The 23,607-nt window shown below is 38.3% G+C and overlaps 1 protein-coding gene across 3 annotated transcripts in view; it reads right to left on the bottom strand.

Annotated features, from left to right (window-relative positions):
- The window catches only part of COL15A1 (collagen type XV alpha 1 chain), an 89,500-nt gene that overhangs the window by 5,021 nt on the left and 60,872 nt on the right, over positions 1 to 23,607 (bottom strand). For all 3 annotated transcript variants that reach the window (XM_032442532.2, XM_085540073.1, XM_085540074.1), the window contains 14 exons: positions 23,229 to 23,282; positions 23,071 to 23,130; positions 21,356 to 21,424; positions 21,048 to 21,089; positions 19,873 to 19,918; positions 15,948 to 16,037; positions 12,763 to 12,812; positions 11,187 to 11,288; positions 9,916 to 10,051; positions 8,398 to 8,459; positions 5,869 to 5,997; positions 5,613 to 5,672; positions 4,238 to 4,297; positions 3,188 to 3,373 (listed from right to left, as the gene is read on the bottom strand). In XM_032442532.2, coding sequence (XP_032298423.2) covers positions 3,188 to 3,373; positions 4,238 to 4,297; positions 5,613 to 5,672; positions 5,869 to 5,997; positions 8,398 to 8,459; positions 9,916 to 10,051; positions 11,187 to 11,288; positions 12,763 to 12,812; positions 15,948 to 16,037; positions 19,873 to 19,918; positions 21,048 to 21,089; positions 21,356 to 21,424; positions 23,071 to 23,130; positions 23,229 to 23,282 — 1,146 coding nt within the window. The remainder of the gene's footprint in view (positions 1 to 3,187; positions 3,374 to 4,237; positions 4,298 to 5,612; positions 5,673 to 5,868; positions 5,998 to 8,397; positions 8,460 to 9,915; positions 10,052 to 11,186; positions 11,289 to 12,762; positions 12,813 to 15,947; positions 16,038 to 19,872; positions 19,919 to 21,047; positions 21,090 to 21,355; positions 21,425 to 23,070; positions 23,131 to 23,228; positions 23,283 to 23,607) is intronic.

Here is a 23,607-nt window from a genome sequence, read left to right as displayed (position 1 = left end):
TCCCTTCCCATCTTTCTTGTATGCATCCCTTAAGTGTTGGAAGGCTGCAGTAGGGTATCCCCAGAGACTTTTCTAAGCTTAACAACCCCAACTCTTTCAACCTGTATTTATGGGAGAGCTATTCCAGCCTTCTGATAATCTCTGTGGCCCTCTTCTGTGCCTACTGTAATATGTCTGACACAACTCTCAAGACTGTAGAAACTGTAGAAAGAGGACTAGCTATAACATTTGTTAACACATTCAATACTTAGATAAATCCCAACAGGATCCATGGACTTAGGAACACTGAACTGATGCAACTGATTCCTTACAATTCTGGTGGTCACAAGTGCAAAGTCACTGCTTCCTCAGTCATGGTACTTCAACTTAGAGGACTGGGCAGACCAAGATCTATCATTAATATTAAAAAATGAAGCAAAAAGCATAAAATCCATCTACTTTTTCCTCATCTCTACTTCTGACAATCTTCAAGTATAAGACCAATATTCTCCTTTGACCTACTCTTGCTTTTTTGTTGTTGTCTGATACCACAGCAGGCAATGTCAACACAAGATGAATTTTGGCTTTTCTCGTCTTCTACCCTCAGATGTGATCAGCAGCTCTGTAATCTGCCCGTTAAGATTGATATTGCTTCCAGATATATTTTCATTCTTTTTCTATCCTAGTTCCATGATGAGCTCTCCTTTCTTCTGGCCCACTTGCTTGACAATGGGACTGTGTAGCAAGTTGAAAAGAGACCATCTCTTACAGGCCTCTAAATCCTGTAGGACAATTCCCAGATGACACTGCTAACTAGCTCCCAGAGTAGCTTAAAACACAAAGTAGCTCTTTTAAAATCCAGTGTGACAGTGCTGCTGGCCTTTTTCACTTCTCACCAAAAATTTTGAACTCAACTATTTTATTATCACTGTGACCAAGCCAGCCACCTACCATCACATCTCCCACAAGGCCTTCTCTATTCTCAAGCAACAAATCTAGGAGGATTGTACTTGGGTTGGGACAATCTTAGATACGAGTACAGACTGGGAGAAGAACTCACTGAGAGCAGACTCAGTTATTGTGACAGACAGACAGTGAGAAGAACTCACTGAGAGGCTCACGGCAGACTGGTTTAAGACTAAGGCAACAAAGACATGAGAATAAATGGAAACAGGTTGTGAGCTCATGTCAGTACAAATCAAATCTTTTCTATTTGTCTCACTGAGTACTTGTGACAGGAAATTGTCTTCAGCATGCTGAAGTCTAGGAATATCCCAGACTCGCTTGGAATTGTGTAATATTTTACATTGAAATGGACCAACAGGGATCACTGAGTCCAACTTCTGGCTACACACAGGACTACTCAAAAATGAGAGAACTGTCCAAATGCTTCTTGAGCTCTTTCAGGAGTGGTGCTGTGACCACTGTCATGGGGAGCCCGTTCAAGGGCCTGATCATCCTCTTGATGAAGAACTGTTTCTTAATACCCAACCTGACTATCACCTGATGCTGCTCCATGCCATTCCCTTGGGTCCTATTGCTGTCACGAGAGAGCAGACATCAATGCCTGCCCCTCCACTCTCCCTGTGAGGAAGTTGTAGTCTTCCATGAGGCCTCCCCTTAGCCTCCTCCAGGCTGAACTAACCGAAGGACCTCAGCAGCTCCCCATATGTTTTGCTCTTTAGACCTTTCATCATCTTTGCTGCCCTGAGTCTTCATAGGAAGTGTTTTGGGGTTCTGAAGGGGAAGGTTCTTGTAGACAACCTTACTGAGAAGGTAGTGCTTAAAAGACAATGGTAACTGTTTCTGGGAATACCTTATCTGTGCTGCTGTCCTGTGTGGGTGGTCAGTAACACACACACACAATGACATGTTTTCTATTTATCTCCTTGATCCTCAGCCAGAGGATCTCTTCCAAGTTATCCATAAGTGTGAAGGCTGTACAGTCTAATCTCTCATTTACATATAGTGCAGCACTTCCACCTCACTTGCCATCCCTCTCTCTCCTGCACAGACATTCCCAGCACTTCAGCCATTGGTCTTGTTCTGGCAAGTATCACTAGTACCAATGATATTGTAACCCTAGGAAAGGACCAAAACTTTCAGTTCATGTAATCACAGAATGGCCTGGGTTGAGAAGAACCTCAAAGATCATCTAGTTTCAACCCCCTGCTAGGCAAACTTTCATCCCTTAAGGAGGTAGTCACTCAAAGTACAGAAACTGTCATTTCTTCATACTGCTTGTCTTTCTGCTGCACTTGCTACAATGGTTTGTTTGACCTGACCTTGGTGGGTGAACTTACATAAATACCTCTCCTTCCATCTTTTCTTATCCCTTGAGGAACTGGTTATAAGTACTGTAACTATAGAGAAAATACAGGGATAGTTTGCAATGGAAATAGAAATTCAGCACAGTTTTGCCACAGTTTTGTGGCAGATGTTGCAAATGTGAAAGTCAAAAGCTTTGCACCAGGCTACCTCTTGAACTGTTTTTACGTTTTCTTCCAGTAGAACTCAAAATAACATTATGTTTACTATTTTCCTCCAAGGTTTGCATGTGTTTCAGAGTAGCATCTATTCAGCATGTTCCAAGCATCATGTGTTATTCCTTTTGGCTTATTTGTCTGTTCTTCTCTGTGAGCCACCCAATGCCACAAAGACATGGTTTGTTTTTCTCAGTTTTAGAATATGTGTGTTTATATGTGATCACAACTTGACTCATGCTGCAGACTTCTCCTCAGTCTTTCTCCCCAGGTTCATGGGGAGAATCACTCCTAAGCACAGGATCTTAAGAAATTAGAGGAATAGTCTCTTTAGTCTACACTGTGCTCTATAGTCATACTAGAAATTAGAACATAAAAACTACCTTTGAGACAAAAAAAGAAAAGCACTTTTCTGTGTTGATAATAAAAAGTATCCAGAACACAAAACACCATGCTGTTGCTTTGTCAGCAGTCTACCTGAAGTAAGCCATTCTCACAGATTTATTTCTGCCACAACCTTTAGAACACTGAGAAAAGTAACCCTTGGAAATGCAAAGGAAAGATGAGCCTGTAAATTTACCATTTCCTTTTTCCTCTTGGAACCTGACTCTGGAATATGAAGCAAATGCAGCTTGCATTGAAGCTTTGTGCTTTTGCCATTTTCTAAGATTTTGGGGCACCCCAAACTTATCATAATCTAGCAAGTATTAAGCACTTATTTTTACCTTAAGATTTACTATTGGCAAATTGTATCGGTCTGTTTTTCTGACAACCGCGACCAAATCTTGCAAATGTGATGAGAGAAAGGCCCTATAGGTAGTCTTCAAACCTGCTTGCTGGGCCTGTTGAAAACAGTGAAAATCTGCTCTCATGTCACCAGACAATGGTAAGTTTAAAGCCACCAGGTGCAGCTGGAGAAAAGAGAAGAAAACCACAATTTTAACAGAAGTTTATAACATGAAAAAGATACATATTTAAAACAAACTAGGCCCCACCCCTTGTTAGCTCAAGAGATAGTGACTTCCATACCCGTATAGAAGTTGTTTGCCATCATAAGATTACATTTCTGAAATCTATGCAGCCCATGATAAACTTAATTATTTTTGAACAGCTTGGAAGCCATGAAGATTATATACTCCTAAAAAATAAAACTTTTAGAAGTAGCTGGCATTTTTAAACAACAATCTTGGAGTTATTGCACAAATAGAATCCCAAATCACAGGGCTGGAAATAAATAGTAAGAAGTGACCATATAAGATTTAAAAATTGACTGCTGCCAAGTACAAGTGGTAACATACTTGATTCAAACAGTACAAATGCAAGCACTAGTCAATATTTTTGTTTTTACATGTAATTCTGTTATTTTACTTCCCTCAACACATATTTAAAGTATTTTAAATGAAAGCTTATCTTCTAAAGTAAATATTTAAAAACAAGCAGCATCATGAAGATAGAAAAAAACTCTGACTAATATTTTAATGATTTAATTGTAGCACAATTGCTAGCTTAAAAATGTGTTGCAGATTTCTTGGTACAATCACTAAGTGAAGAGGTATTCTGAACTCAAAATCTGTTGGGTTTTTCTTTCAGATATGAAAGAAGCTTGGGAGATTAAAGTAGTCTGAGATGTCTAAACCAATTTTTATAAAGATAGTTTTAACTTTCTGAAGCAAAATCTGTGAATTTGAAGATGAAATACTACACATCTCCCTGAACATACAAATTACATTGCTTCATAACTCAGTACACAGTTGCAATACAGAACTCATACTTACTGCTGGTTTTCCATTGTTCGTGTCTGATATTGGATTCAGTACCGGAAGAGATTGAAATCCCTGTTATTTTAAAACATGCAGATATATATGTTAAACATGCTGCTCAGATCAGAATTTTAGGCATTCAATGATATTCTAAATAAAGCAAACACTGTACACTGGAGAATCTGGAGCTGTCCTGTCTCAGAAAAAGAAACCCGAATCGTGTATCCATGTATAATTTACATATCATAAATTTAGTCTGTCACATAAATATGTGTTTGAATGCTGTCTCAGCACCCTGATTTCAGCTTGAACAGAGTTGTTTTTGTCCATAGTGTCTGGTGTGATGCTATGTTTTGGCTTTAGGAGAAGAACAGTGTTCATAAAACACTGATGTTTCTGTTGTTGCTGAACTGTGCTGTACAGAGCCAAGGACGCTTCAGTTTTGTCACCTTCTTGTACTGTCCTGCCAGCAAGAGGGCTGGGGAACACAAAGAGCAAGGAAGGGACAGAACCACAACACCTGACCTAAACTGGCCAAAGCTATATCCTGTATCATATGAAATCATGTGAGGAAAATATTAAACTGAGGGAAGTTGGGGGGCTTCTACTGCTTGAAGACTGGCTGTTCATCAGTCAGTACCTAGTGAGCAATTCCACTGTTAATTACTTCTTTAGTAAGTATACATGTATTATAATTATTACTGCTATTTATCTCTCTGTTCTGTCTCATGAGTTTCACTTTTTTTTTTTTTTTTTTTTTTTTTTTTTTTTTTTTTTTTTTTTTTTTAAATTAATTGTCTCTTGCATCCCACTTGGACATTGTGGAGTGAGAGAAAGGCAGTGTAGTGTTAGCTACTTGCCTGGTGAAACCACAACACCCTGCCAGCACTACCTTTCTAGCATTCTCTTGCCCTTTCATTATTGCAGCAGTCAGATCAATTAATCTGTTCTCAACAAGACTATGTTTCAACAAGCTATATAAAGATGATGATGATGATGTATCATGAAAAAAAGACTATAAACTTTTAGAGAAAGTCTTCTCTTCAGATGTACCTTTCTGAAATTCCTTGGCAGGGAACAGGGCTTGATACAACTGACTTCAGAGTTATGAAACAGAACTGATTTTCTCTTTTTTAGTAGAAAGTCTCCTTTGTCCTTTTCAGAGAGGATGCTTTGCCTCTGTCATGTTTGGATTCTCAGAATATAATGTAAAAAACGAATGGCTGGCCTGCATGAACTAGTTTGCAAGCTTATTTAGTGTTTTTTTTTTGAACTGACAACTCTCAGAAGAAAATTGTGTTATGCAGGGGCCTGCAACTTTCTGCCAAGTGAATCACCCATGTTTACACATCTAGACTCAGTTTTTCACAGTCAAATATTTTATACTTACATAACTTGATACAGCTGGAGGAGGAAGGCTCTCATCAGGGACAGGAATTAGCTCACTTAGCTGAAATAACACAAAAGGAAAAACAAAGAAAACCTTATAAATAGTAGCTGCTGAGCTAAAAACAAACAAACAAACAAACAAAAGAAAAAGAAAAAAAAGAATCTTTGCATGCACACTTTTCCATCCCTGTAAAAAATATCCATAACTCTATTTTGAGTAAGAGAGCTGGAAAGGGTAAGACATAGTGCAATTATACCTGCAATTTTCTCCATCCATTTCGAACACGGATAAAAACATCGCTGGTTTCTCTAAGATAGATTAGTGTACCTTCTGTTACCAAATGAACCTTTTCCAACATACCTTCAATGTTTTGAAATGTTGTAACCTGTCAAACAGCAAAACAAAACATTTTGCAAGTTAAATACAACTTTCATTTGAACACACTAATGTCATGGCTTTTTGCTCAAGAAATGCTCACCATTGCATACAAAAAGCTTCAAAAACAAAGACATATTCTGGCATATCAACATTGTCATTCTGATGATTTGAACAGAACTATACCAATAGTCCAACAAGGACAAGTGCAAGGTCCTGCACCTCGGTCAGGGTAAACCCAAGCACAGATACAGACTGGGCAGAGAATGGCTTGAGAGCAGCTCTGAGGAGAAGGATTAGGGGGTGTTGGTTGATGTGAGATTCAACATGAGCTGGCAATGTGTGCTTTCAGCTGAGAAGGCCAATTGTGTCCTGGGTTGCATCAAGGGAAGTGTGACCTGAAGGTCAAAGTGGTTGATTCTACCCCTTTACTACATTCTCATGAGTCCCCACCTGGAGCACTGCATCCAGTTCTGGGGCAGCCAACACAAGAAGGACGTGGAGCTGTTGGAGCAGGTCCAGATGAGGACCACAAAGATGATCAGGGAGCTGGAGCACTTCCCCTGCAACTATAGGCTGAGAGAGCTTGGGATCACCATCACAGAGAAGGTTCCAGAGGGACCTTATAGCAGCCTTTCAGAACCTGAAGGGGGTCTACAGGAAAGCGGGGAGGATATTTTTATAGGGGCAGGTAGTGACAGGATGAGGGGAAATGGTTTTAAACTGGAAGAGGGTCGATTTAGTCAAGATATTAGGAAGAAATTATTTCCAGTGAGGGTGGTGAGACACTGGAACAGGTTGCCCAGAAAGGTTGTGGATGCCCCCTCCCTGGAAGCATTTCAAGGGCAGACTGGATGGGACTTTGAGCTACCTAGTCTAGCAGGAAGTGTCCATGCCTGTAGAAGGGTGACTGGAACTAGATGATCTTAAAGGTCCCATCCAACTTAAACCATTCGGTGGTTCTATGAATATGACAAGCATAAATGGTTTGGAGTTGCACAGGGGGAGATTTAGTTTGAATATTAGGAAAGTTTTTTTTCACTTAAACTGTTGTGAATCTTTGGAATAGGTTGCCTAGCAATGTAGTTGAGTCACCATCCCTGGAAATATTGAGATGTGTAGATGTGCTCCTTAGGGATGTGTTTTAGTGATAGACTTAGCAGTGCTAGGTTGATGCTCGGACTTGGTGATTTAGAGGTCTTTTCCATCCTTCATGGTTGCCTGATTCTATTAATGCTTTATGGATCATGCAGATGTTACTAGCAGTTTGCATAATGATTTTTTTAATGTTGATTTTGATTTAACTGGGCTTGTAACTTCTAGCCTATAACCACATTTCTCTACCCTGAGGCACCAGTCTTTGAACATTTGTTTCTCCCCTCTTCTTATAAGTATTATAAAGATTGTCAGGTTCTGAATTTCCATGAGAAAGAACAGGTAGAAGAAAGACAATACTATGATGGAAAAGCATTTATATTCTCATTAGTTCATTACATACAATGTAAATGATCTGAAAACCTGCTCATTTATTAGTGCATTCCCACATGACTGCCAAAGGTATGCAGATAATCTGATTTTCTGACATAGCATGAGAATGTGGGAAAGATAAAAAATGGTAGTGAAAACTCTGCAGGTTTGTATTAAAAATATTTTAAAATTTAGATATTAACAAGACGTAAGTGTTAGTTGTCATTTTTGCTTAGTTTGTCATTTTGGATATCTGGATACAATTCTGATTTGAGTCATCTAGTAAGAAAAGGAAACAACTCAATTTCAGTCTACCTTCTGGCACAACAATTCTTAGATTTGTTAGAGAACATCAGAGTTTTCATCTTAGTATTAAAAAACCTGAATTGCTGGATCAGGCTGCTCTGAGAGGTTGTGGATTCCCTGTTTCCACCTTCCCTGGAGGTGTTCAAGGTCAGGTCGGTTGGATGGGGCACTAGGCAGCTTGATTTAGTATTAGGTAGGAATGTTGGCAGCCCTGCCTGCAGCTGGGGGGTTGGAGCTTGATGATCCTTGAGGTCCCTTCCAAACCAAGCCATTCTATGATTCTGTGATTCTATGAATGTGAGGTTGTTTCTTCGTTTGTTTGTTTGTTTGGTTTTTTACATGTTGCCAAACTCTTTTGGAGTTACTGAAGTTGGAATATGCAAACCTTTCCATTACTTTATCTCTCTGCATCCCATTGCATTTCTTCAAATAGGAAATGGACAGATGACTCTCATTGCCTTTCCCAGATCTTTGGACTCAAATTTTTCTTTTTTGAAAAATGAGGTTCAGAAAACCAGAAAATATCTAATGGAAACACAGGACTGAGCTTTTCCTCCTCTTATCACTGCTAACAATGGCCACCAGTAGATTTGAAAAACAAGCTTCAATGACAAAATTCCATATTTTGTTGTCTTACCAGATTCCTGGTTACAGGTGGCCCTGGTTCTCCAGGAGGACCTGGTGGTCCAGGCATTGCGGCTGTTAAAACACAAGAATATGGTACATGTTGAAGGTCATCTGTTTTGAGAGCGAGTGAATGACAGAAAGAAAGGACTTGGCAGCGTTGCCTAGGAAGGTTAAAAAGTGAGAGGTTAAAATGGCCATGGTCCATACATAGCCAAGTTCTAGACAGCTTTGTTCAAGTCAACTACAGAAAATGCATTCTAAAGATTTTTATTTCTTTAAAGCAATAGTGGAAGTTAGTCTTTCCTCTGTTCTTTGGGAAGGTAAAATCAACAGATTGGAATATGTTGTAGGTATTCTGCAAATAAAGATCAACTAAAGTGAAAAAGATGGGATGCAAATACATATAATTTGCCTGACTAGCTAATATTCAGAAGCACTTCACAGAATCACAGAATGGCCCAGGTTGGAAGGGACCTCAAGGATCATGAAGCTCCAACCCCCCTCCCTGGCAGGGCCACCAAACTTCCACTTGATGTAAATTATCCGAGAAAAGATCTAAAGGCCTCTTTGAACTTTATGGATGCCAAGAATATGTCCACTTTATTATGATCAGAGGCTAATACAGGTACATGCCTATGTTCATGTGTTGAACATAGTAAGGATTACTGCTTCCTTAAATATTCATCAGAGGACAAACATTTCTGGCAGACACTCCATTCATAATATTTACTGAATGGCAGTTTGGAAGTCTCGCCTTGTCCCCGGGCAGCTGAATAAACCAGTCCGACTTATTTCGGAAAACACCTGGAGAGAACAAATTGGAGACACAGGGATCTGCTTTCCAAACCAACATACTGGAAGTACAGACATTGCTGAAAGCAGTCTAATCATTAGGACTCAGAAACAGATCTTTATTAAGTAAGCCAACCCAAACTTTAAGCAAGACAAATTTGCATTATAATCTCTCTACACAGTTAACAGTGCTGTTAGTATGCTTCCTTCCTTCAGCTAAGATTAGGGAAAGCTTTCTGCTGGAGTTTCCTGACAGAGGAACAAGGGTCTCTCACTCAGGCATCACTGATGAGTGATCCTCTGACATCACACTTGATGTGATGTCAGTGGAGCCCAGGATCCTGTCCATCAGAACCAAGTTTGAGCACTGGACATTAACAGTATGAGGCTTGTGACTAGCAGACCTGTGACCCAAAAGGAAATAGAAGTGTTATTGTCTTGAACTCTGACACTTTATTTAAAGTCATGCTTGCCTTTAATGCAAATTTGAGGGAACTTCCAGCACCATCTCATTAACAAAGCTTACGTTATGCTTTAGTGTTCCCATGGCACTAGTCAAGGAAAACTGGTTGGATACTCCCTACAGAAAAAATGCATCATTTGGGAGATAGGGTAGATATGGAAGAGTAGATAGGTAGATGGAAGAACACATACAAAAAGTAAAGTGTGTGTGGGGGGATGTAAGTATGCCTATGTGCTCACATACATAATGAAAGGCAAAATCACACCCTCTCACCTGATCCATATATTGCAGGGGGTCCTGGTGGGCCTGGTGGGCCAGGTGGTCCAATTTTTCCATAACCTGGTAAACCAGGTAAGCCAGGCAACCCTGGAGGTCCTCTGGGTCCAACAACTGAATCCCCTTTAGGTCCCTATTAATGATAAAATGTATTTATTTGAGTGTATCAATGTCTGTTACAATATGTTCCATGCCTCTGTCCCTGAGCTTCCTCCTTCATCCTGGTCATTATGGCCAAGGCTGTACTCATACAGTGAGGTGCAAAAACCCTTGACCTTGCTCAGGACTGATAATAATCAAGGTATCACTGGAGACTACAATACTGTCTCAAACTGGGTGCTCAAATAACTGAGAGCAGACCCCTGGTTCAACAGATGCCAAATCTAAATGCTACAACAGTCAATCATCTTATTTTATAAGCAAGTAGACCAAGAGCCCCTTAGAGCTCCCCTAGCACCCCTATCAGGATATCCCCTTCTCAAGGTTGTTCATGCTTGTGCAGAGATCACCTAGACATGGTGATGCCTTTCTGACACAGATCCTCAGTAAGTGATTTATAGTTTTAAGCTGTACTACTTTCACCGAGATTCAATTTTAGATCTTTTGTGCAACCCAATCCTGTCTGTAGCAAATTGTCAATAGTATCTAGCCATTTAAAACCTTGTTACAGTCACTGTCTTCACTGTTTAAATTACTACACTTTATCTATTTCATATAAACAAGTATCTTCCTGCTTCTCTTCTGATTGAAATGTATGCCACTGTAGCTTTCACCCGTGAGGATGCCACTGCTGCAGGTCCTTCATCTATGATGGCCATATTTTCTAATGCAGGCAACCACACTAAACCACACTACTTTTTTAAGTTGTAAGCATTTTTATTTTATTTTTTTTCCAAAGAGCCATGGAAACTGAAAAATTTACTCATGCATTAAACTATATTCAAGAAATGAAGTTTCAGACAAGAAAGCTTTCTGATAGGTCTTGCATAGTTGTATACATTTCCTTGATTTGTATGGCTGTTGATAGCAGGAATCTATATACTGATACAGTTGCGTTAGGCAGCTGAGCATAGCAAATTAGTTCAATTCACAAAAGTGAAGTTTCTGTGCTTATGCCTAATGGAACTCTGCCTTACTGAGCTAATGGTCAGCATATAAGTATATATATAGTTCTTAATATCATCTTGATGCTTGTCTATATTAGTGCCCTCCAACTTAAAACGATGCATATTCACAAATATTTATGTTATACAATTTGTGTATCTTACAACTAATCCTGGTCTTCCAGGTGGTCCGGGTGGTCCTGTCAGGTAAAAACCTCCATTTGGTTCTCCTTTTTCTCCTTTTACACCATTGTCTCCTTTTTCACCCTTAAAAGATAACACAGTATAAAACATTCAGCTGAAGAAAGATCAGAATCCTCATCTTTTAAAGTTATCTGAAATTTCTAAGCTTAATAAAAAAGAGCATCTGCTTAACATCTTTTTGACACCACTTCCTTCTTCTGTGATATGGAATAAAAAGGAACACCCCTTCTATTGAAGCTGCAAGAATTTCTTAGGGTGCAGACTAGGTGAGGTGGGACCTAGGTGGAAATCGAGGAAAATGACTCTGTTGCTGTTTCCTGGTATTTTACGTAGCAAAACCTTGTTCTGTGCTATAGCTGGAGGCACAAAAAGGAAATTGGAAGAATCATAAAAGCTATGCTTATTGTTTTTCTTCCCCACTGTGGAAAAAGCAATTATAGACTGACATGAAATTGATAGCTATTTAAAGGAATCCTATAAAGTGGTAATGGCAGTGCACAGAATAACACAAAAGGACAGGGGAATATACAAGGATAATGGAAGAGACACCACACAGAACTGCAGACACTTTGGACTGCATCTCTTCAACTGTCCTACTTCATTAACAGCTTAATTAACAGCTAATTGGAGAACAGAGTGACAGATAAGAAGTGTTTAAATTCTAGATCTGTGCAAAATGAGCCATAGCAATTGTAGGTTCTGCTTCACATTATTTCATTTTCTTTGACTACTCTTCTTTTTTTTCTTTTTCCTTCAATTTTTTGGTGTCTACTTTGGTTCACCCTCCTGGGGAATAAACCTGTGGGTGAAAGCAGTGAAGGACAAAGCAAGCAGGTAGCTGGAGAAAGCCAATAGAGATGTCCAAACAAAATCTGAATACTAGGGCTTTTTTTTTTTTTTTTTTTTTTTGGTAACATTAAATGATAACTTGATTCTACTTTTTCCATATCTTTTACTGATAAATAACAGCCTTATTCACTTAAAAACTTTATTGTATATGTATTCATTTTTTGTCATTATCACAGTCAGGTGAAAAGAGGATCAGAGAGAGACTAAAGACATCTTGTATGAATATGCTTTCTTCTAAGAGATTTCAGGACATAAGCATAAAGAAGCAGAAATGCATTTTCCATTATCTTAAATTATTTTTTTCAATGTGCTTGAAAGACAAATAGTTTTACAAAATGTGTGTCTCTTACATGAGTTGTCACGAAAACAAAAAACATTTATGGCAAATTATTTGTACCAACTGATGTTAGATAACTGAATTATGACTCAGTTTAATACCTCTGCGAAGGCAAAAAGCCTCATTAATATATTTTTTTAAGAAGTTATCTTTATATGTTACTGACAACTACCAGTTCTATCTTCATAATAAATTTGTCTCTGCAGCTGGAGAAATTAATATAATTTCTAATTACTAATCTAGTTATCTGTTTTGCATATTTCACCATAATATACTATTTTATGCTTAGCATGTTGTAAAGAATACTCTAAAAAAGCTTAAATAATTCAAATATAAATGGGATATAATTACCTTTATGCTATTAATAAAGTGGCTGAAATGTGATGGAGGTAGAGGTGGACCTGAAAAATGAATAAAATACAGTAAAGTGTGATAATTATCTGTAATTTCTTCTTTAAAAGCACTGTTCTGGGTATTTCTGACTTAGAAGTTTAATGGAAAATGATTAACAATATCAGCATTTAACATTTAAATCTTACATTGTTAGTTTTGTTTCCTAACAAAGCCAGGTTTACTTGCCTGATCTTGTCTGTTACTCCAACTTAATTTTTGAACCTCATTGTAGCTTTCACTCAAATTTAAAAGCAAAGAAGTCTTAAAGATGAAAAGTTCCTAGTTTCCAAAAAATAAAAATAAAAATAAAAAAAATTGTCAGGCTTCCAAATTAACTCTGTTAGCAAATACCAAGAGACAAGGAAAGTGTTCTATATGTTTTGCCAGCAAAGGGGTAGCCAGTCTACCCCTGCTCAATTATGAATTAGTTGCATTTCCTTTCATGGAAGGGCGTTCCATAGCCAACAAAAGAAAGATCCAGGGCTACTGATCTGCTTCTGATCACAGAATAACTGACATTTTCCTGCAACAAAAATTAGTAACATTATCAATGATTAAACCAGCTGCATTGTCAACAGTGGTCTGCCAGTGCTGCTAAGTCAGCACAAAAAAAAAAAAAAAAAAAAAAAAAGCTATCTAAAAAGCCTTTAAATGCTCTCTATTTGGCAGATACTTGAAAATGTTGCTTTTTCCAGGTGCCTGTAACAGCTACAGACATTTTCTTCAAATGCATTCTGAAATTTGGGCCCTACACTGTTCTAGGCACAAATTTGAGATCTCAGTATTTAATCTTAGATGCAGTTAAATCATGTAGACAGCTTACACACCGGTACTGTGTGACCAAAACGTATTGATGCTCTTGCAGCTATTTTGATTTTATTTCAACCCTGCCAATTACTGTTCAATTCATGAGAGGTGATGGATTATAGGCAAGTGAATTGATAGGTGTCCTTCTCAGATATTTCTTAGTATTACTCTCTGTTGGGTAATATTTGAAATCTTTCTTGTCTTACCAGAAAGCAGAACAGGCCAGTGCAAGGTCTCATAGAATCACTGAATGGTTTAGGTTGGAAGGGACCTTTAATATCATCTAGTTCCAATCACCCTGCTATCGGTAGGGACACTTCCTGCTAGACTAGGTAGCTCAAAGTCCCATCCAGCCTGCCCTTGAAATGCTTCCAGGGAGGGGGCATCCACAACCTCTCTGGGCAACCTGTTCCAGTGTCTCACCACCCTCACTGGAAATAATTTCTTCCTAATATCTAGACTAAATCGACCCTCTTCCAGTTTAAAACCATTTCCCCTCATCCTGTCACTACCTGCCCTTATAAAAATATCCTCCCAGCTTTCCTGTAGGCTCCCTTCAGGTTCTGAAAGGCTGCTATAAGGTCCCTCTGGAACCTTCTTTTCTCTGTGATGAAGATCCCAAGCTCTCTGTCTATAGTTGCAGGGGAATTGCTCCAGCTCCCTGATCATCTTTGTGGTCCTCATCTGGACCTGCTCCAACAGCTCTGCATCCTTCTTGTGTTGGGAGCCCTGGAACTGGATGCAATACTCCAGGTGGGGACTCTTGAGAGCAGAGTAGAGGGGCAGAGTCACCTCCCTCAATCTGCTGATTATGCTTCTCTTGATGCAGCCCAAGATACAATTGACTTTCTGGGCTGCAACTACACATTGCAGGAAGAGGAAGGGCATCACTCTAAAAGAACTAAAAAGATCTGGGAAGAAACCAGTGGAAAACCAAGAGTGGTTTCAGCCAGGATAGAAGAGCTGTGATCTGGGAAAAGGCTATACTTACACCAGATTTTAACATAACACCTCAGCCCCAAGACAAAGTAGCATAGCTTTCATCTATACAGCTAAACTGTAGGAGAGGCTACTTACACATACAGGCTGTTGCACCAGCTCCTAGCTTAATCTGTCTCCCAGGTCATGCGATTACTTATTGTAGCCCAGCTCCCAACCAGAAAGCATGCTAACATTTAAACTACAGGACAAATGCCCCATATGTTCTAGCAGTGTTTAGCTGACACAGAGCAGTGGCATACCTAATTCAGTCTTCTCTAGACACTCAGTGGTGGGCTGGTAGGAGATTCTTGATAGGACTTTTAGAAATCTTAACATCAACCGGGGGGAAATATGCTTTGTTGCATACACTGTGCTGGCAGAAGAGACATTTTCATCTTGTTTTGTTTTCAGACGTGGCTGAAATAGACTATAACAGAATTTTGCATGGGTGTTCTCAACAGTAAAATCACACCCTCATTCACAGGAGTTTTAGAATGTTGGTGTGCATTCTTTCAGAATAAAACTATACTGCTTTCACATCTGGGTGTTCTTCTATTCTGCAATTTCTAGCTAGTGAGTTTCCACTGTCAGAACTTATGTGGATGTCTGTGACACCTGGAAAAGTTATTTGTATGAAAGGATAATATAGCAACTGTAGCAATGAGTAAGAAATACACAGGAAAATGTTTAGAGAAGGAATAGAATTTGTCTTAGTTGGTAGGTGAATGAAAAAATATATTCTATTTTAGGAGAAAGATAGAGGCAAGACAATTTAACCAGAATTCTTGTTTTTTCTATCCTTAACAAGATGCAGCTTTTCAACAAAGCCATAATCATAATCCTTTCCTTCTTAAGTACCTGAAATCATCAGACGTGGAAAAAAAACAAACAAACAACAACTGTAGGACATTAAATTGCATTAAATACGAAGCCAGGGAATGAGCAGAAATGTAGACAGTGAGTAAATTTGCACAGAAGAGGAAATGTTCTTAATTTCCACATAGGAATGTTTCTTGCTCTTTCTTTTTCTGAATTTATTAATGGCTCTACCGAGTACTAACCTCTATTTCAAGGCACTGGATATTGACCAGTAAAGATTAATAAGAACAAGACAAGAAAACAAATTTGATTGGATGCCCACTTAAAATTAAAGTGGTCCAAAGAGATGTCCTCTTTAAAATAAACAAAATGGCTTCAGTCAGGTGAATTGTGGCTCTGGAGCAAAGTTACGGTTACAAGAAACTAGGTATAAGCTGTAGGCAAAGCTGTAGTGGTAAGTACCAAAGTACGTTGCTGAACTGCTTTGTAAGTTAAACACATTCCTTTACAGGGTGCCAATGACAGATTTAATATACCTGGTGGTCCTGGAGCACCTCTGTTTCCCTTTTCTCCTTTTAAGTCCACTGAATTGCGCAGACTCCAGCAATCTTCATTTCCTTTAGCATCTGCAATAAAAGCATCACAAAGAAGCAAAATTAATGAGAACTTTCAAACAGTGGAGACTAGAGCGGTGAAAACCAAGCCATTTAAAGTAAGAGCAGATTTTCCTGCAGAATATGTCACTCGAGGTCTCTATATGCTTGTCTCACTCTCCTCATGAACACTGAATGGCTACCTGATTGCCCTCCCTTGCTTATCAATCCCAACATGTGCAAAATGACCTTTCTCTTACAAATCAATCTTTCAGTCTCCCTGATCACCTACCCTACGACCCACTGAAGAAACCTGTTCTCACTGCATTTGTGGATTTCATGGGACAAGAACAGAAATTATTCTTGAAATTAAGTTTTCGTATTTGATAACAAATCTTCTGTCTCTATAATACAGAAGAAATCAATATATAATATATGTAACTTTGAATGTCAAAAATATTACAGCTTACTGCTCCCCTATGTCATAAAAATATTATTAATGAAGAAAATATTCCCTGAGATCACAGAATCACAGAATCGCAGGGGTTGGAAGGGACCTCCCAGAGATCAAGTCCAACCCCCCTGCCAAAGCAGGTTCCCTAACCAGCTTTGTTATAAGGATGTTGTGGGAGACAGTATCAAATGCCTTGGTGAAATCAAGGTAGACTACATCCACCGCTCTCCCTCCATCCACCCAGCCAGTGACAAAAGATCAGAAAAGCTTTTATCATCATTTTCCCTCCAGGAAACTGAACTGAACTGAGGATAGAGTTATACTCAAATACATCTGCATAAAGCTATTTTTTTCTAGGTATTGTTCATGCTAAATAAACAAGGTGGGCCCTGGTACCAACCCCTGGGGGACACCACTTGGTCACCAGCTGGCATTTGATACCATGTTCTACAACTGCAGTGTTCAACTTGTTTTGTACATACAGGCTCTGACTTATTTAATTAGATTGTAAACTCTCCAAACTCCTTTGTACAGTGAGAGGAACACAATAACTGGGAAAGAGATTCAGGATGAATTCTGGAGAAAAAAAAACACTATGGGTTTTATCCACAAAATTCTGTGAAAGTATAATAAATCTCAGGCAGGAATAAATCTTTAAAGTAAGATAAATAAAGTAGGAAGATCAAGCATTTCTGCCTTATGTCCATAATCTTGAGATGACCTTCTTCATCAGTGTATACCGTTGGACTACCAGCTAACTACTTCCTTTGGATGTTCTGGAACTTCATTTTTGTAGCTCCAAAAAGCTCTGAGGGAGCAAAACATGTCATAGAACATTGTGCTGTTGTTGTAATTGAAGGCCTTCTATGGTATTAGGTCATGGCATCACTGACTCAGTCAACATTCGCTTTAAAAAAATAGCATTGTATGTGCATGCACACAGAATTGCAACCCGTCTCCTTCTACATGCAATTGAATCTGTCCTGGAGCAGAATTTTGAGAATAGGCAAAAGACCGAACTACAGACACTGGCTTGGTTTATTTTTAATGCCTGGTTCATCTAATAAGCTACAACTTTTTCTTTATCTGATGGAGTCTAGCTTCAGAACGTTAAAGTCAGTAATTTTACAGTAATTTTTAAATGGGATGGAATTCTAATGTAAATGGTGATGTTTCCTCCTGAAGCCAAAGTAATTACTGTTTGGGCTGGGAACTAGTATGCACTCAGAGAAAAGAAACTATAATGAGGAACTGAACAAAACCTAGAAGGTTTAAACAACATTGTCATAGTATAAATGCTCACATTCACGTTCTTATTTAGACTGCAAGTCTAAAAAGAGATGGATATCCTTTTATTAGCTTGAAATATTGTAGGGAATTTGTTGTTTTCATGAACTAATAAATTACCATTTCATGTCATCCTCTCAAGTACAGGCTAATGGACTGATACAATGTACAATTAAGTGGAATCAACTCTTTCAACCAAAGAAAAAAAGCATGAACTTCAGGCTCTCTGTGGGCATTTATTCCATTGGATCATGTATTCTTCCTTGTCAAAAGCAAAGAAGTGAAAAGAAATTAGAAGAGTCCCTCTGTACAGAAAGAAACAAAGAATTGGAAGATTCTGAATTTTGGAGCAGTACTCTGCAGCTTAGGCTTTCTGGAATTAATTCTGGACCACAGAACAAATGTGGACAGTTTTCCAAGCACAAGACAGACTTGTAAGAAATGAGTCAACTGTTCAGTCATAAGGATTTAGAAACAAAGCTCAGGCCTTCACTGGATCCCACAAATTATACCCACCATTAAAAGGAATGATAACTGAAAACAACTTCCATTAACAGAAGTGAAAATTGACAAAAATTCCCCAGTGTGGTGAGAATCTTTCAAGATGTCCTATGCGTGGAACTTCTCAACTTCCTTTCCCTTCAGGCTTATTTACTTTATCTGCCTTTCAGTTTTGTTTTTTTTGTCTTTTTTTTTTTTTTTCCCCTAGCTATTTCTGAACCCCAGAAATTACTTTCTTTCAAACAGGCCTCAGCTTCCTAGTGTATGAGGGGTATAGCATCATTTCTTCTGTCTCACCCCAAAACTCAATCCCCTTTAGAAAAAGTACCAATATGTTGTGCTTTACCTCAGTAATATTCTCTGTGGCTCCAGCAGTCAATTTGTTCATTCTGTAAGTTTTCTTTTGAGCAATAAGATAGTGAAGTACTTAGGCTAGAACAGTAGTCTCTGAACCAAAGCTGACCTATAGATGAACTTCACTACCAAATGCCATACCACATATGCAATACAATATTTATCTATTTTGCTGTTTAACATGAATATATATTTTGTTGCCAATTTATAGAGGTCTGTTGTAAAACTTATTGTGTTATACTAAGCCCAATAGGGGATTTTTCTTTATTTAGGGTCATGTTTATGAGGCAATAAAACCTTGTGAGCATTGGAACCAGACATATGATTTTGTTGAGAAATCTGTGGTTAGAGCCCAAATAGACAGACACTCCCTTGAGCCCCGGCCAGACTTTGCATGGAATCCAACAGGAGGATGACACCAGATGTTTCCATACTTGAAATTATGTACGCTTGTTAATTCAACTATGTAAAAAGTGGACCCAGGAGTAGTAAGCTCAGAAACCTCACCTACGAGTGGATGCACTACGTAGGACCTCCCAGTTGCCAGGAAAGGCTCTCCAAATCCTTGCTGCAATCAGGGCTCCCCAGAGATTGTTGGTCTACATAATGGTAAATCATTTGGGCAAATGGTGATGTATCTTCTGTGATCACTACAGTTATCTTGTGTAGTAATAATTAGGTGCAGTAACTTGCTCTGTTTTATTCTTGTACAATTTCACTTATTGCTTTAAGCTTAAGTAAAGATACTTTATATTTGATGCCTGTGTCCTTTGTACTGACTCATTTGTTGCCAAAACAGACAGAAATCATAAAAAGAGTGTATTTTGGCATCAGTTACCCAGAGAAGGGAAGTATTTCTGACCTCATCAGTAAGGCGGTGGAGGAATGAGACAACTTGTTTTGTTGGTGGGATGTAATATCAAGTGGATATTAGAATTTGAATATGAGGAGCACTGCCAGAGCAGACAATGACTTGCCAAGCAGTGTGTGATGCTTGTTCTGACAGTCCTTTGCTCTGACAGAGGGCTCCTAAGATTAGAACCCATGGAACCTGTGCTGCATTGCTTCATTTGTAAGTCTTAGCCTTCAAAGTGCAGACATATGCCCATTTGTTCCTTAGTCTATGTATTGAGACTGGACCAAGATATAAAATTATGACTTCAAAAGAAAACAAAGTGAACTCCATGAACTCAGTTATGCAACAGACAAGAAAAAAACTATTTGTTCACTGCAAGAAGAGCTTATTTAAACCATGTTACAAGAATTACTCACCATGGGCATCAAGAACTTTTTGATTTCCAGGGTAAATATTGCTCACCTATAAGCAAAGAAAACTCACTTAAACATTATCCATACCCATTAACTGATGGAAATGCATCAGTTAGTACTGTTAGAAAGCCTGAAATATTTGCATATTATCACAGAAAGTACATAGCTTCAAAAGTAATGTTTTCTGTTTATTTCTGTGGAAGCAATAGATACAAAGATACAACACAAGATACAAAGAGCACAACAATATTATCTGATAAATCCTCAACTATAAAACACTACTTTTTAACACAGCTACCACCATTAACTATACATTTTCACCAGAGCTGAACAAAACCTGCACACCACACTTGTGAGAATCTGTATGACTGTCTCGAACATGGCTTGTCTTTCATGTCACTGTTGCTGCTGTTGAAATGGACCATGCCTCACCTCACTGCACCAGCATCCACAGTTTGGGCTCCATAAACATTCAGCAAGTGTTGATGAATTTCAGTGGATGCAATTTTTTCCACATGGATAAATTCAGTTACATATCTTTGCTTCAAATGCATCTCCATGTTCACAAGATCAGGTCTTGTTATGAGCTAGAACACTTCCAATGATGGGGCACCCATGATTTCTCTGAGCAACATACATTACAACACTCCAGTCTTGAATTATATGTGAATAGATTGCATATGAGTGTCAAACAAGGAATGTGATCGTTCTTTTCTGATGCACTTTCCATGTCACTTTAAAATATATAAAAAGTCTTATTTTGAACAGAGAAATTGGAAACTGTTGGAGCAATAACAACATGGAAGTATTACTTGTATTAAAAGGTTTATGTATATGTATGTGCAAAAGTTAGCTTCTCAATTAATTCTCAGTCTGTAGAAATGTAGGGCTTTGAAAGTCATTGAAAGAGTTAGGACAACCAACTAATTAATGTGCTTTAAGGGAAAGGTTACTGTGTTTTTAGTTCTCTTATATTTTTTTTAAATGTGGCTAACACTGAATATCTAAAGACTTGAAAATCTGTTACCTTGAAGGCTAAGTAAAGCAGATCTCTGCTGCAAAGCAGAAGTCATGGGGTAAAAAGCTGCAGATCTACTGTGGTTATGCATGTGACTACTTTGGTTACGCATCATCATGGCCATGCATCTTGCTAACAACAGATTATTTGTGTTACTTACTATATTCTTGCAGTGAGGCCTAGGAGAGACTGGGAAAACTGCCTGTTCAAAATAGGATGGGAAACAAGTTTATTGAATGTAGGCAATAATATATGACATAATATATCTAACATTAATATCTAATTGACATGTGACAACAGCTCTTCTTGAGAAATTTCTTCCTATGCACACAAGCAACTTAACCCACTATAAATGCTGTTGCTTGAAACAAATTTTGAGATTTTATTTTGCAAAACATTTTAAGAACAGCATATTTCTTCTTTAGAGGAAGAAGAGTAACAGTTTATTGGATTATTCAGTGTACTTACTCCTTTGATGTGAACTACACGTCCTGGAGGTCCTGGGGGTCCAGGAGGGCCTGGCAAACCAGGAATGCCCTGGTAAAAGAAAGTGAAATAAGGACAATTAGACAAATCTTTTCATATAGTGGGAAACAAAGGGTAACAGGATCAGAGAGTGCTATTTAATCAAGAAGTTTTGTGTTAAATGACTTGAGGGAAGACTGAGCTTTCCATTATAGGGACCAAGCTAAGCTGGAAGGTGAATTTTAATATTTACCATAAATCTATAGAGACCAAAACAGTCTAAAATTATTATTTCCAGGAAAAACAAATAAAGAAACATCCAACAAAAAGCATTAAAACTTGATTAGGCCTCCAAGATTGATCTGAGACCCCTAGGACTGATGAGATTCATATATTTCCAAGTGTTTGTCAGTTAGCTACACACTACTTAGCATCTTCAAGGAACCCTGCCAGCATGACCGCCCTTTACAAAAAACTGTTATCAACTCTTCACTGCGTCATTTAAAAACTTAGAACCGCACCACATCCAGCTTTTACTCTGCATTATGAAAGTGAAGTGGCATCTCAGCAATAGCTAGAGATCTAATGGATTTTATCTTTCTTGAGCACTTGAGGAAGTGCTACTACAAGATGTTGTCTGTTTTGCTTGCTTGCTTTGATCTCCCAGCCTAATAAATTTAATCAAGTGACAAAATCTTTAATAGTTTTTGTTATACAGTCCAGAAAATTAACCTTGATACGAAGAAATCAGTCTTTTCTGACAGGCACCGCTCTTCTCTTCTGTTTGTTTTTCTCCTGTTAGAATTTGCCTAATTTTTGGTTTCATCTTCCAGCAACTATGTTTCTATTAACCAGATCATCTCTTCTGAAGTCCAGCTGATTCCTACCTTCTTATGATTTCTATGATAAAGTAGTAAGAGGCCTGTCTTCTTCTCTTTTCTTCCAGCATGTGTCTTATACAGATGAAATATTATTAGCTGCTGTTCTACTAGGAGTACAATTTTTTTTCCAAGCACAGATTGATCCATATCAGAGCAGTTACAAAAAATACACTAGACTGAAACATAATGCTTAAGCTCAGTTATGCTTTTTGTTGTGTAGCCCTGCCTTCATGTTTGCCATGACACCAGTGGAATAAATTCTATTCATAAGAACAGAGCTGAAGCAACAGAACCTTGGTTCATCATTTCTTATTCTATAGTTACAGGATATAGATGGGCATGTATGTGCTATCATCTTGGGAGCACTATGCAGTAGTCATTACTCTGGATGCAAGTAAATGACAACTTAAGCAGGTAATGTGTGTCAGTAGGCACCTCCTTGTTAGTAGGGTAGCTGATGCTTCATGACATACTTATGTACTGTTTGGATATACGCTAGTTATTTAAAAGCCCAAGGGGAAACCTTCAAACAATGAAGACACTATATAGTTACGAAAAGGATTGGCAGTCTTGGATTGTTTGTTATTTAAACCACCTGTGTAGTGAATCTCACACAACTGTAATAAATAGCTATTCGTGTAAGAATTGTCCAGGTGGATGCAGAAGTTGACATTCCAATGACTGCTGTCTAACAGGAAAAATAGCAGGAACATCTAATCATTTCAAGCTTATTTCAGCTATTTAGTCCTGTTGTCATTTTAAAGGGATTCAAAGACATCAGTTAACTTTATTCATTTAACTTTATTAATTAAGATTCAATTAACTTTAAGAACTTACATTTAATGCTTCACCTCGTTCACCTTTCGCACCTTTCAGCCCATTCAGTCCTGGACGGCCCTGAAATAAGTACACATAAGCAGAAAAACTAGTAGAAATAACAAAGTATATGTTAGAAAAGAGCTGCTCTTCATTCATTTTGAGAGCTTAATACATACTGGGCGTCCTGGGAATCCAAGTTCTCCTTTAGGTCCAGCAGGCCCTATTGGTCCCTGGGCAAAAAATAAAAATTAAAAAAAATGTGATTACGGAAAAAGTAGAAAAAGAACAAAATTGAAAAAAATGCTATACGGAATATATCTGAGACATTTTATTGCAGTAAAAACTAGCCTGTGATTGTTCAAAATGTGTAGAATTTTCTCTCTTCTCATTCTTCTAAATGATCTTGGGAGCTGAGAGGGCTGCATATATCAGTGAACTCTGGTCTGGAAAATAATGATCATCTGAAATGAATCTTGAATTCTCAGCCATTGTAGCGTGTGCAATTCAAGGTTAAGTCACCATGAATCAAAGAAAAATTAAATGTATCAGTAAGTA

This window comes from Coturnix japonica, chromosome 2 (genome assembly GCF_054131305.1).
Source record: "Coturnix japonica strain WE chromosome 2, WE-NBRP24, whole genome shotgun sequence".
Taxonomy (NCBI): domain Eukaryota; kingdom Metazoa; phylum Chordata; class Aves; order Galliformes; family Phasianidae; genus Coturnix; species Coturnix japonica.
This window is presented reverse-complemented; position numbering and strand designations above follow the sequence as displayed.